The sequence below is a fragment of the Hibiscus syriacus genome, unplaced genomic scaffold (genome assembly GCF_006381635.1).
Source record: "Hibiscus syriacus cultivar Baekdansim isolate YM2019G1 unplaced genomic scaffold, ASM638163v2 tig00116974_pilon, whole genome shotgun sequence".
In the NCBI taxonomy this organism is placed as follows: Eukaryota; Viridiplantae; Streptophyta; class Magnoliopsida; order Malvales; family Malvaceae; genus Hibiscus; species Hibiscus syriacus.
The window spans coordinates 26,926-39,511 of NW_024063498.1; the positions used below are offsets into that span (position 1 = coordinate 26,926).

At 36.3% G+C, this 12,586-nt stretch overlaps 2 protein-coding genes and 1 pseudogene across 2 annotated transcripts; 1 reads left to right on the forward strand and 2 right to left on the reverse strand.

Moving 5' to 3' along the window:
* Nucleotides 1-341: 341 nt before the first annotated feature.
* LOC120192333 (multiprotein-bridging factor 1c-like) lies at nt 342-958 on the forward strand. The gene has a single exon (XM_039195122.1). It carries the CDS (start codon nt 426-428, stop codon nt 855-857), a length of 432 nt encoding a protein of 143 aa, XP_039051053.1. The 5' UTR covers nt 342-425; the 3' UTR covers nt 858-958.
* Nucleotides 959-1,258: 300 nt separating this feature from the next.
* On the reverse strand, nt 1,259-3,942 carry LOC120192271. Its single transcript, XM_039195067.1, has 7 exons — nt 3,914-3,942; nt 3,187-3,331; nt 2,693-3,123; nt 2,380-2,637; nt 2,167-2,280; nt 1,714-2,082; nt 1,259-1,625 (listed from the first exon to the last, which is right to left on the reverse strand). The coding sequence occupies exons 1-7, from the start codon at nt 3,940-3,942 to the stop codon at nt 1,259-1,261; spliced, it is 1,713 nt and encodes a 570-aa protein (XP_039050998.1).
* LOC120192379 lies at nt 3,783-9,663 on the reverse strand (annotated as a pseudogene).
* Nucleotides 9,664-12,586: the final 2,923 nt, after the last annotated feature.

Sequence of the window (12,586 nt, forward strand, 5' to 3'; positions counted from 1 at the left end):
ATTTATTATAAATCAATAATATCAATGATTAAATTATTACTTTTGAATATAAATAAAAAAATAAAAACTTAATTAAATAACAGTGACCATTTATATAATTTATCGTAAAATTTTTAAATATATACATGCCATAGAATTTAACATTTTTCATTTGTTTAGTTTGTCTCATTTTGGCTTGGGCGTCACGCTATTTATCGTGTTTTTCTATTACCCACGTCACCAATAAAGAACGGATAAACAATTGCCATGTCATCGTATACGTACGTAAAATAGCAAAGAACCTTCGAGATACTAAAAACCGCAAGAACATTCCAGAGCCAGAATCTCGATATAAACTCCCGAATTATGACTTTAACCTCACCATAAACATTTATCTCAATTTGTTCGATCGAAGCAGTTTTACAGTCACGTCATCGTCCTCAACAATGCCGAGCCGATTTGGTGGAGCCGTGAGTCAGGACTGGGAGCCAGTTGTGCTCCATAAGTCGAAGCCCAAGTCTCAGGATCTTCGCGATCCCAAGGCCGTGAATCAAGCGCTGCGGTCAGGGGCAGCGGTGCAGACGATCAAGAAATTCGACGCCGGATCCAACAAGAAAGCTGCGGGACCGGTGATTTACGCCAGGAAGCTAGACGAAGCGGAAGAACCGGCTTCTCTGGACCGGGTCTCGACGGATGTGAGGCAAGCGATACAGAAGGCCCGGTTGGAGAAGAAGATGAGTCAGGCAGAGTTGGCTAAGCTGATAAACGAGCAGCTCAAGGTGGTTCAGGAGTACGAGAACGGGAAGGCGGTGCCGAACCAGGCCGTGTTGGCCAAGATGGAAAGGGTTCTCGGGGTTAAATTAAGAGGCAAGAAATGATTCCGCTGAACGACGTGGTATTAATGTCAGGGTGCTGTTGATGTTGATTTTTCCTGATGGTTTTTTTTTAACGTATGTGCTTTTTGTTGTTTGGATTCTCATGAAATGAGCCAAATTATAATGGATTGTTGTCATTAAATCGTAAAAAATGATTTCCAATATTATATTTTAAATCAGGTGAAATTATCTTGCTTATCAATGTTGCAAACCCTTAAAAAATCCCAAATTTACTCTAATTTTTGTTTTTTTGGGATAATCGATGTATGCTCATATATTAACCAAAAAGCAGCAGCTGCTGCTACAAAAATCAACCTGTAAGGCCTCGATGGATCCCCCAATCAACACACAACTGAACATTCTACCTATCAACTCTATCTATACAACAATTATACAATTTAATGTCAACACTCTAATCCACCTGCTATTAACCAAACTCTATTAACCACCTCCTCAAATAATGCCTTGGCCTCTCTTCTAAGCCTCAACACTTTCCTCAAAGTCCAACTAAAATGAGGTTTACACTCGACACGCCAAAAATCCTCCCCCTTGAATGCATACTCCCCAACCGAAGCTATCCATAAAGACTTGTCACCATTCAGGATATTCCTCACAAGGAGCAAACTACAAGTCTTGTTCGAACACAATAAATTCCTAATACCCAAACCCTCTTCAAACTTCATCAAGCACTCTTGCTGCCATCTCACACGAGCTTCTTTGGCAGGCTCATCACTCCCTTCCCAAAAGTACATATACATTTGCTCAATCTTCCTAATCACAACCATAGGAAGAATTAATTGCCTACTCCAGTAATTGAACACACTGAACAACACAACATTGATAAGCTATAATCGACCACCATGCTAAAAGTCCTCCTCGATCAGACCCAAGCTCGCCCCTAATTTTCTCCAACAAAGGGAAGCATTCCTTCTCAGAAAGTTTCCTAGTGACCGACGGCACACCAGGATACCTCACGGGCAAAATCCCCAACTTAAAACTAGTGGCAACCTGCATCTCCCTAAGGATAGGATTGTCAATGCCACTAGCAAAAAAATCAGTCTTAGCCACATTGAGCTTCAGCCTAGACATCACATAAAACTGCTCAAGCACTCGTAACCCCAAGCACAGAATCAGTGGAACCGTGACAAAAAATGAGCAAGTCATAAGCAAAACAAAGATGAGAAAGGGAAATCCTTCTGCACTTAGGATGGAACCTAAAAACCTCATTCTTCACAGCAGTATCCAGAAGACAAGAAAGAATATTCATCACCTACACGAACAGGTAAGGAGACGAGGGATTCCCCTGCCTCACATCCCGAGTTTCACTAAAACATCCGACCAGACTTGCATTAAAAGAAACTGAAACTTGAAAGTAGTTACACAAGCTCTAATCCAGCCTCTAAAGGTCTCAAGCAAGCCATAGCTTCTAGTACACACATCAAGAATTTCCAATCAACAGAATCAAATATTTTTTTGAAGATCAATCTTAATAGCACATCGAGGCGAAAAAGTCTTTCTGACATACCCCTTGATCAATTCCTGTGCAAGGAGAGTATTTTCTACAATACTCCTCCCTTTGATAAATGCAGACTGATTAGGCGAGATCATCTCAGTGAAATATAATGCAAGCCTCATGACCAAAATCCTTGTGACTGTCTTGTATATCACATAACAATAAGAAATAGGTCGAAAAATCTTAGCCAGACAGGTATTCAGAGCCTTAGGAATAAGGACTATAGCCGTGACATTAAAGGCAGGCAGGCGTTCGAAAAAAAGAATCTCACTGCAGCAAGGAAATCCACCCTCACCATGTCCCAAGCAGCTTTAAAGAACCAAACCTGTATCCATCAGGATCAGGACTTTTGTCATTCCCCTGCTTGAACAAAACATCCTTGATTTCAGCATCTGAAACTTCCTTCTCCAACTCTTCTGCAGCCCCAGAAGGTAAATCATAGTGCACCAGCTCCTTGAGATGCTCCACCAAAGAACCCCTAACATCAGGATTAGAAGTGCCAATGAGGCCAATATAGAAGTTGACCATCTCAGTTGACATTTCCTCAAAGGTTTCCAACCTTTTCCCACTCGCATCCTTAAGAAGTCTGATAGTATTCCTCTTTTTGTTTTCCATAGCCGTCGAATGGAAAAACTTGGTACCAATATATCCCTCTTTTAACCACTGGTCTTTAGCTATAGGTTGATAAAAAGATGTCTCAGCCCTCTCTAAAGCCAATAAATCAGCCCGCAAAAGACGTTCCTTCTCAACATCCCTCTGCTCAACATGAGACAAATCGAACAACTGCAATTGCTCCAATCATTCTCGCTTATCAATCACCCTTTTCGAAATATCAGCATACTGGCGCTTATTGAGCTCACGCAAGTGGGGCTTAAGCCTCTTCATCTTGGCAAAGAGTCTCCGCATAGTATTTCCAGTGACCTCCTCACGCCAAGAACTAAGAACAATGCCCCGAAAATCCTCACTAGAAGTAGAAATCCAGAAATTAAAAAAATTTAAAGGGTTTGGGCCGATTAGCCTGAATTACCTTGTGCAGCCATAGCAAAGCCGGACAATGATTCAAATTTGGAGTTTGGGTACGAACTAATTGAATTGTGACACAAGTATATATATTTTGTATTTAATCACTCAATAATTATATATTTAAAAGATTATATTACACTGACAATTTAAGAAATTTGATAAAAAAATATTAATTTTAAACTATTAAAAATAATTTGCAAATTTAATTAAACTCGTATTTATATTAAAATAAAAAAAATTAGATGCCGAATATTTCATTAGTCAACAATTACATGTCTTCTAATAGAATTTTAATCTTGGTTTAAAACTAAGCAGATTTCAGTATGAGAGAGGGAGGTAAACGAAGACAATTGGGCATTGAGAAGATAGTTAATGAATTTTAGTGTGATTGGTGGGTTCTTCCTTGCCTTAAACTCATTGGTTATATACATATTACAACCAAGTTTTCGGTTGGAAACCCCATTGTTAAAGATACATACTTTGATTTCTACATTTCCTCATTGCTTTTAGGGCATTTACAAACTTGGCAGGGTTGCAAAAGCCTTTTTGCATTCTCGCAAGAAAAGATCATACTTACTCTGCCCGGTTCAAGCTCCGAGGCGATGACTGCCATGCAAAAGAGCATCAACTCAGCACTCCCAACACGTTCCGGTATAGACTCCAGAATGGCAAGAGACGAGAAAATACCTATTCGAATGACGATAAAATTTAAAATTCCGAGCAAGGAAAACGTGAACCTTTAAAATAAGTTTGCATAACAAAATACTGATGCAGGTTTAAAATGTCGAACATTTAAACTGACCCGCATGTATCAAGACAACTTAAAGACGACAGGTAATTGATGCTTGATAACCAAGGATGAGAGTAAAATCATGATACTATGAACAGAACTTTTGATCGACAAACATGAAATATTAGCAGGCTGCAAGGCACAATGAAATGGACTCCTTACCGGATTCATTAAATGTTCTTAATTTCAACACAAACCAGATGAAGAATAAATGGGCAAAACGTGACTAGACCAGAATAGTTTACCTGCCTTCAACTTGTATCTGTAGTTTTTTCTTCTGAGTACCAAACTTCACGAAACTGTCCTTCCATAGCAAATGCATGAAATATACAGATTTTTCAACCATTTATCCTGAAAAACAGATAATAGCAAGAATCATAGGCTAGTATGGGATGAAGAAAAGATATAATTTGAAGCTCCACGGTTAAGCTTAAGAGATCATAATTCTCTTTATTCAAAAGGTAAAATACATGAAAAATATACAGACAGCCTCTTGTAAATTAAACTATTCTTGTTATTTATACTCTAGAGCCTAGAGGATACTATTCAATTAATGGTATTGCTAGTTGCATTAGAAGGTTGCACGACAATGACACTATAAAAGTTTTAAAGTTTCGAGTGTGAATGGATATCATAACACAGATCACTGAGCCCGCTTTAAGCATTAAAAATAGAGATAGAACTATATATAATATCATATAGTAAAATCCTGCAAAATTAGATTACCTTTACGTGGGTACTGGGAAAAGCAGCTGTACGCAATGTTTCTTGCATCATGTCTTGTGATTTTCTCTTGGGTGCACCAAGTATGAATGCAGCTTGGTCATCTGTAGCAGCTGCTGATGTAATTCGATATCCTTTTTCCCATCTTCTATGAATCCCCTCACTTGGATAAAGGAAATCGAGTTCAACAGCCTACTTGATAAATAAATAAAAGATGATAAGCAATTGCTACAGTATCATATAATCGAGTGTATTATTAGTCTGGAATTGGACAACCTGACTAGGATAGCCTGCATTACGGGACATTACAATGCCCCATTTGTTGTCTGCAGTGGTCATTGAGGTCACAGAAAAGCCTTCTTTCCACTTCTTATTAATCCATTTGAAAGGAAATACATCACAGACTTTATAGGACTGTTGCGTGTAGGGTGTACCTTTAGAAGCAATTAAGAGAATACGACATCAGCATTAATGTAACCGCCAAATTAAGTTCATGGGAAGTGATTGATCAACATGATTCCCATGACTGCCTTATCAGTTTGGAATAACTGGCCACACTAAACATATGAACTAAAACTCTTGTGAAACAACCCATCCTTATGGATGATTTATCTAGTGAACAAAGAACTTAAGGAAAAGCAACAAGGCAAATACGATTTTACCCTTTGACATAACAACGAGTGCACCGCCATTGCTAGCACCAGCAACTGAAGTGATGTAATAATTCTTCTCCCACTGTTCCATTATCCACTCCTGATCATATCATCAGTAAGGAATAAACTTCCTACAACTTGTCTAATTAGATGAAACCGAAAAGCAGATAACTGAGAAGCCATAATTTCTACCTTATGCAAAAAGATTGGCGATAACTCATAAACCTGAGATGAGAAACATGTCCCTGCATCCATAACAATGGCCCACAGATTCGACGATGAGGCTACACAGCTAATATACAAGCCATCTTCTTCCCCCTTCTCCACATGCTGGTACAGTCTTGAATCCACAACATTGTAGCGATATCTGCAAAGAGTATTGTGAATTTTTTTTATAACAAAAAAGAATCTAATACCAAGAGTTCTTAAGTCATCTGATGACAAGAAATTTCATCATTATACATAGTGGGAAAATCTACAATTGGAATCCTAGTTACGTTTACATATCCATAAGGTGATTACCCCATTCAAATTATCTGTGAAGCATATGAAGCAGCCAAACACCCAAACATAGATACAGAAAAGGAAATCTAATGTCAAATACAAAATCTTCGACTTTGAAACAAATTTTCACCTCTGCTTCATTGAAGGTCTGGAATTATAGACTGAGATCCACTGACATGCAGGAGATCCTAGTCGGAGTTTCTTCTTAAGCAGCTCACCATCTTCCAACTCAGCGACTAATCTTCCCCTTTTTTGGCCCATCTGGTACATTAAAATTTTATCAACATTTTTTTTAAAATGAACTTGTTTAAGGAAAGATATTGGCACCAGTTAAAATCCCAGATAAACAACCTTAATAGCACCATCAATTAGGATAGAACGTATTGGTGAATTGAAATCTATGCTATTATGAAAAAGGGAAATGAGCTTCAAGTAATTTGGCTCTTCATCAAATTTCATATTTGTCACAATCTCAAGAAACTGTTGAAAAGGTGTAGGGCACAAGTAACAAAGTATCTCGGGAGAAGTTGCCATCTTTTTCTTACAAACAAGAAATCCTTTGTTCTCGCCCTGCAGTCCCATGGCAAATCAAAGCACAACACATTAATGCTAGGAGACGGGAATTAAGCTATTCTCATTGGAAATACAAAATGAAAGAGTTGAATGAACTTACAATGTAACCTTGCCAAGGAAGTTTTCCTCTAAGTAGAAATATTAGTGTATAAGCCAATGACTCAAGGTCATCCCTTCGACTCCCAGTCCTACCCAAATGAGCGTGTACACTAGCATAACGTACAGTTCCCCTAAAATGAGCAAAATAATAAACATTTTAAATGGTAATCTAACCTTCTTCAGTCTGAAGAACAGACGACTAGGCAGAAAAATTGTGCTGCTACTTGATGAATAAACTCTACAAACATATATGCTTTAGAAATTATAAAGAAGCAGCCTCAGCACTTGAAGCCCATTACCTAAACACATCAGGCTTTTGGTCATAATCAACATGATGTGCAGAAACTGATTCCTTCCATCTTGAAGCTGAAAAGAACCAAGAATTTTAGGCCACTCCAAAATAAAATAAAATAAAGTAGAAAAACATCTCTAATATGTAAAAGGAAAGCAGCTATACCCAAACCAAGATCAATTAGATACAATTTCTTCTCATTTGAGGTCCCAGGCTGACCAAGCAAAAAGTTCTCGGGCTTAACATCTCCATGTACAAAACTGAAGTGAAGAAAATAAATGTGAACAAAATACAACAGAGAGAAGTGAGGGGGAAAATGGAAATGCAACAATTTCAAAGTAACCTTTCTGATGAAGCTGCTAGAGAATTGATATTGCCTCCACTGCTATACAAGCAGCCATCTCTTCTGTCAGCCTATACCAAAAACCAAAAAAGCAATGTATAGCAGCAACAAAGTTTTAGTTAAATAATTCGAGGCATATTCTAGGGAAACCGAGGATAATAGCAAACGAGAAGAAGAAAGAGAAAATAATAATTTCTCACATCTGGTTGTTTGAGTTCCAAACATCCCATAAGCTTGGACCTAGCATATCCATGATCTAGATTCACAAAATTCACATAAACATCAATAAGGACTTTCAGGGTTCTTTTTTTTTTCTTTTTCCAAAATAAAAAAGTGGATTAGAAATTCTTTACTAAAGAAACTGACAAGGATGTAGTAGCCTCCCAGTTGACCTTTGTAATGAACCAAAGGAAGTCCATAAAAACCATTAAGAGTGCTGAAGATATTTGAGACAAAAGACTAAACTAGGTCATAAAATATGGAAGTTCAAATGACTGAACAAATGAAATCTGGCATACCTGTACACTTGCCACTCATAAGGAGGACCAGAACTGCATCCCTTACCATTTTGATGCTCAAGTTTCAAAGCAACCTGCAAAATGAAGAAGGATAATAATATTAACAACAGAAACAACTTCTAGTGAAATTTGTTTAGGTTCAAAGGAGTTTCAAGAGAAAGAAAACCTCAAAGGCATCTGCCCCTGTGCTTCCTATGCCACCAGAGATCCTTCTTCCAACATAAACCAGTCCAAAACCCCCTTTACCCAGCTTTCTATCTAGCTTATAGACAGGAGAGTTTTCAAACTGTACTTGCCAAAGGAGAAGCAAATAGAATATTAGAAGGAGAGTTTCCCCGCCCCCTAATATGAGACTCTCATCCATTATCATTCATTACAACAAAAGCGAATTATTGGGATCAGAATTCAGATTAATAACAGAGAACATTCATACCCTTTCAGGAAGTGGACTAGTGTTTCCTTCTTCCTCGACAGCAACCAATCTTTCGGCAGTTTTCTCAACTACGGGCCTCACCGGCAAATTTATTCCTGTGCCACCCCTGCCACAGGTACCAGGGCTAACAAGCTTGGCGTTGTCATCCTGATTCATTGCTCTGCGCCCTCTACCTCTACCTCTAGTAGCTGAACAGTGATCCATGTGTTACAAAGAAACAGCAGGTAAATTGGATTTATTCAAAACATAAAAGATTTAAAGATAAAACCGAAAAGGTTATTACCAATACCACGTCGAGCAGTTGGAGCTGCAACAGCAGGGATCTCCTGGTTATCATTGATCCTCTTTGATCGTAGTGTTCCACCTCTCAAATCTTGCATTCTTTTCCCATGAAAAAAAACACCTCCTATCAAACCACTATTCATGATACTTTACCAAATCATCAATACATCGTTTAGCTAAAATCTCCAAATCACCCACCATGATATATGACACCCACAAAAAGGAAGAAACACTTATTTAAATGCATAATCATACTGTTAAGCATTAGAAAATAAGAAAAACCAACGGACAAAATGGGAATTCATAACATATACTAGTAAACTTCATAATCCATTTCAATTATATTGCAACCTAAAAAATTCTACTTCAACAATAATGCATTAGCCCTCAAGTTATGCACAGCCATAGTTAAGTTGCATGCTTATAAAATGAAAAACTAAGTATAAACCATCATCAAAGTGTGAATGCACCAAGATAACTCAAAACTGAATCCGATCCAGTTCCAAACAAATATATATCATCCATAAACCAGATAACAATGTGTTTTAATAAATAGTTTATAAATCAAGTTCATTTTCTGAAAAAGTTTAAAACTTCAACAAATTTCAGCACGGCTCTAAACAACAACCTGATCAAGCCAATAATATCAATTTGGGCATTCAAAAATCAAACGAGCATCCAAAATCTGACCCCCATAACCTCAAAAATTCACGTTAAACAGCATAAAAATCAATACTTACACACTGATTGCCATAAAGAAGGCAGTAAACAAACAAAAAATCAAAACATACCCAATCTGATTCGCTTTTTTACTGGGTTTCCCCCCTTTTTGATTATTGCCGCTGTTTCGATAAAGCTAGCAGACAAACAGGTAAAAGGGAAGAATATGATATATATACTTTTTATAAGAACTTAGAAGATAAATCGAAATGAGGCAGAGCAAGCACGTGCTTAAGAAAAGAAAAGAAAAGTTTGGTGCATTAACAAACAAGAATGTGGAAGAGTTTGATCGAAAATAGATTGACGCGATAGAAATAAAAAAAAAATTAAAGAAAACGGAAAGCGAGAAATGACGGTGAGTGAGTCTAAGGCACCAAGATAGGGGGCAAGGGGCAAGGTTACATGGAAGAGGACTTACCTACGTAGATGCCCACTAGGGAGTTACGTGGAAGGACCTTATTGGCTAGTCTTTGGTATCATGGACTAGGTCAATTTCCTATTTTGTGAAAACAATACGATTACTTATTTGAGTAGAATATTTCTATATATATTCTATTAAGTTAAAGGTATTTATAAAGTAATATTTATTTTAAGTATTTTTAATAGTTTAATATTTATTGTTCATTTAATGTTCAGTCATTTTTATAGTTTTTGGTGTTTAAATTCGTGAACTATAAGAATAACAATTATTCTTTTAATTATTAAGATAAGTTAGTTTGTGCTTAAGTGGAATATATTATAAATCATTAAATTATATTTAAAATAATTATTAAATTTTAAAAATTATAAAATTATTATTATACTTATTAATTTGTTATAAAATAATTATTATGAGATTATAATAAATTGGAAAAATTAATAATTATTTTATGATATTTTGATAAAAAATAATGATTATTTATTAATAGTTCAATAATTTTAATAATTATTTTTGTAATTGTTCAAAACAAGTAATGATCATTTTATAAATTTTAAAGTCTAATAATTAAAATGATTATTTAAACATAATTTAGTAATTTATATTTTATTCTAAATATTGTAATTTTATTAAAATATTATTAATATATGTGATTTTATTTAGATCAAAGTTGAATGATATTGATAGTTTAAGGACTAGTATATATATAATGTTTTAAATTTTATGGAATAACTTAGAATAGGGTCATAATTTAATACTGATATAGAATATTTTAGAGTTTAAGAATCAATTTAGAATGAGATTCATAGTGTGAGATATCTTACGCAATTATCTCTAATTATATTCAAACTGCTTATGGGCCTTGTAAGTTCCACAATTTCGGCCCATCATCCGCAAATTGTTCTGGAAAAATTGAAAACCAGAAAGGGTTTGTTCTCTGGAAAAGTTGATGTAGTAATGAATATGTCAACTGGATTTATTATAGCATTTACAATACATAGGCGGAAAGAAGAAAATATTCAAGACTGCTGCAATTCCCCTGGCTGAATCCATGGAGAAAATGCATAAAAATGGTAATTAATTGTGAAAAATGAATAATAAAATTTAATCAAGTTGTCGATAAAATCAATGATCGAGGTATGTAACTGCGAGGGCTAGTAGGAGGAGAAAATAAGCAATTCCTTGATCAATCGCAGTACCATCACTGGATGGAGCAGATGCCCGCGAAGAACCCATGGCTTGCCCGTAGCTGAGTTGCACAAGCGCTAATAGGACGAACCCAATGGCCGCTGGAACAATGCGAAGCTTCATTGAACTCATCTTCAAATGCTACTAATAAAATAAATTAAACCCAACAAAATTTTGTGAAAAAAATACGGAAACGAGAGTTTTCTGAATTAGAAGTTGAAGGGTGTGTTAACGATGGAGAAGTTTGAGGGATTTGATGGTATTTATATTGGGGTGGGGGTAAGGGGATAGGCAACTTCCTGGAAATTGCGAGAGAGATTTAGAAAGTGGAAACTGATATTGGCATTTTTACGAACGCGTGGTGGACGTCGAAAGTTTTTGACTCGGTTGGCGGCTTGAACAATACAAGATTCATCATGCCACATTAGGCTACGTGCATTTGACCCTAACCAAATAAATTCCGTCCCTTAGGGGTGTTTGGATCATGGAATTGAGGGTTCTTAGTGTGATTTTTTCCCTGATTAAGATACATATGTTTGGATGGGCAAGATTCCTAATAGGGGAGTAATAAAAAATTACCAACAGTAAAATTTTCCCTCCTTTTACTGGGAATGTTAATCCCAAGTCTTGCTTAGGTATTGTTTTATTCCCTGTTCTAAGGGCGAAAATACCATATTTTCCCGTCCGTTTGCCTCTGCTTATTCTCCCAAGCCTTGGATTTCATCAAAGAAATCTCTTATCATCTTCGTTTCTGCCAAGTTCCACCGCCCGCCCCTCCCTTCGCTATTTGGTACTTTCTTTTAATCCTTGCTTCCTTCTGCTGTTAAATTACTCGCCACATTGTTTGATGCTTTCTCATAGCATGCATTCTGAGATTGTTTTTGTGTGATTTCTAACCTTAAGTAGATAGAAAAGAGTTGGATTTATCATCTTGGTCAAATCTCTTAAATTAGCATTGGGTCTTTAATACAGTGATTTTTGCTTGTTTGATCAAATTGTGGTACTAATTTAGTCTTTGAAGCTTGCTAAACCTTGCTTATGTTCTTATGGCGCATAAAGAGTTGAATGAGGTATAATGATGCTCACTGAGTCAAAATTTTTGTAACCTGGTAAACACTCAGAATGATGAGATGAACTAGCTGTTTCACTTACAAGCAGACACAACATAAACTAGAAAAGTCATAATTTATGATAAAATAAAAGATTTAGACTTTCACCTTCATATGATTACCAAGTCCTGAAGCTCCCTAAAGATATACTTCTCCTTTAGCTAAAGTTAAGCATCAAAGGTCTCAAATAAAACCTGCAATTGCACCTGCTTTAACTCCAGCCTCGTGTCCCTAGCCTGAATAAGTAGTTTTAATGATAAAATAATATGGAGTTGCATATTATTGTCTGATAGCGCCAGATGTTGCTTTTATAAAATGCATGTCCCGAATATGTGTACCCAATATTGTATCATATAGAATAACTTAGTGCAGCATCTCTGGTCATCATATTCTGGTTCTGCAGTACCTTTTGTGATCTTTTTGCTAATGTATAGGGCTAAATCACATAAGATACTAATGGCAGCTTGACATCTCTACATGGTACTTGTTCGCGTGTTGTGAGTACTATAAATTATACGCAAATAATGTGAAAGTATACACAATCGCTCAAG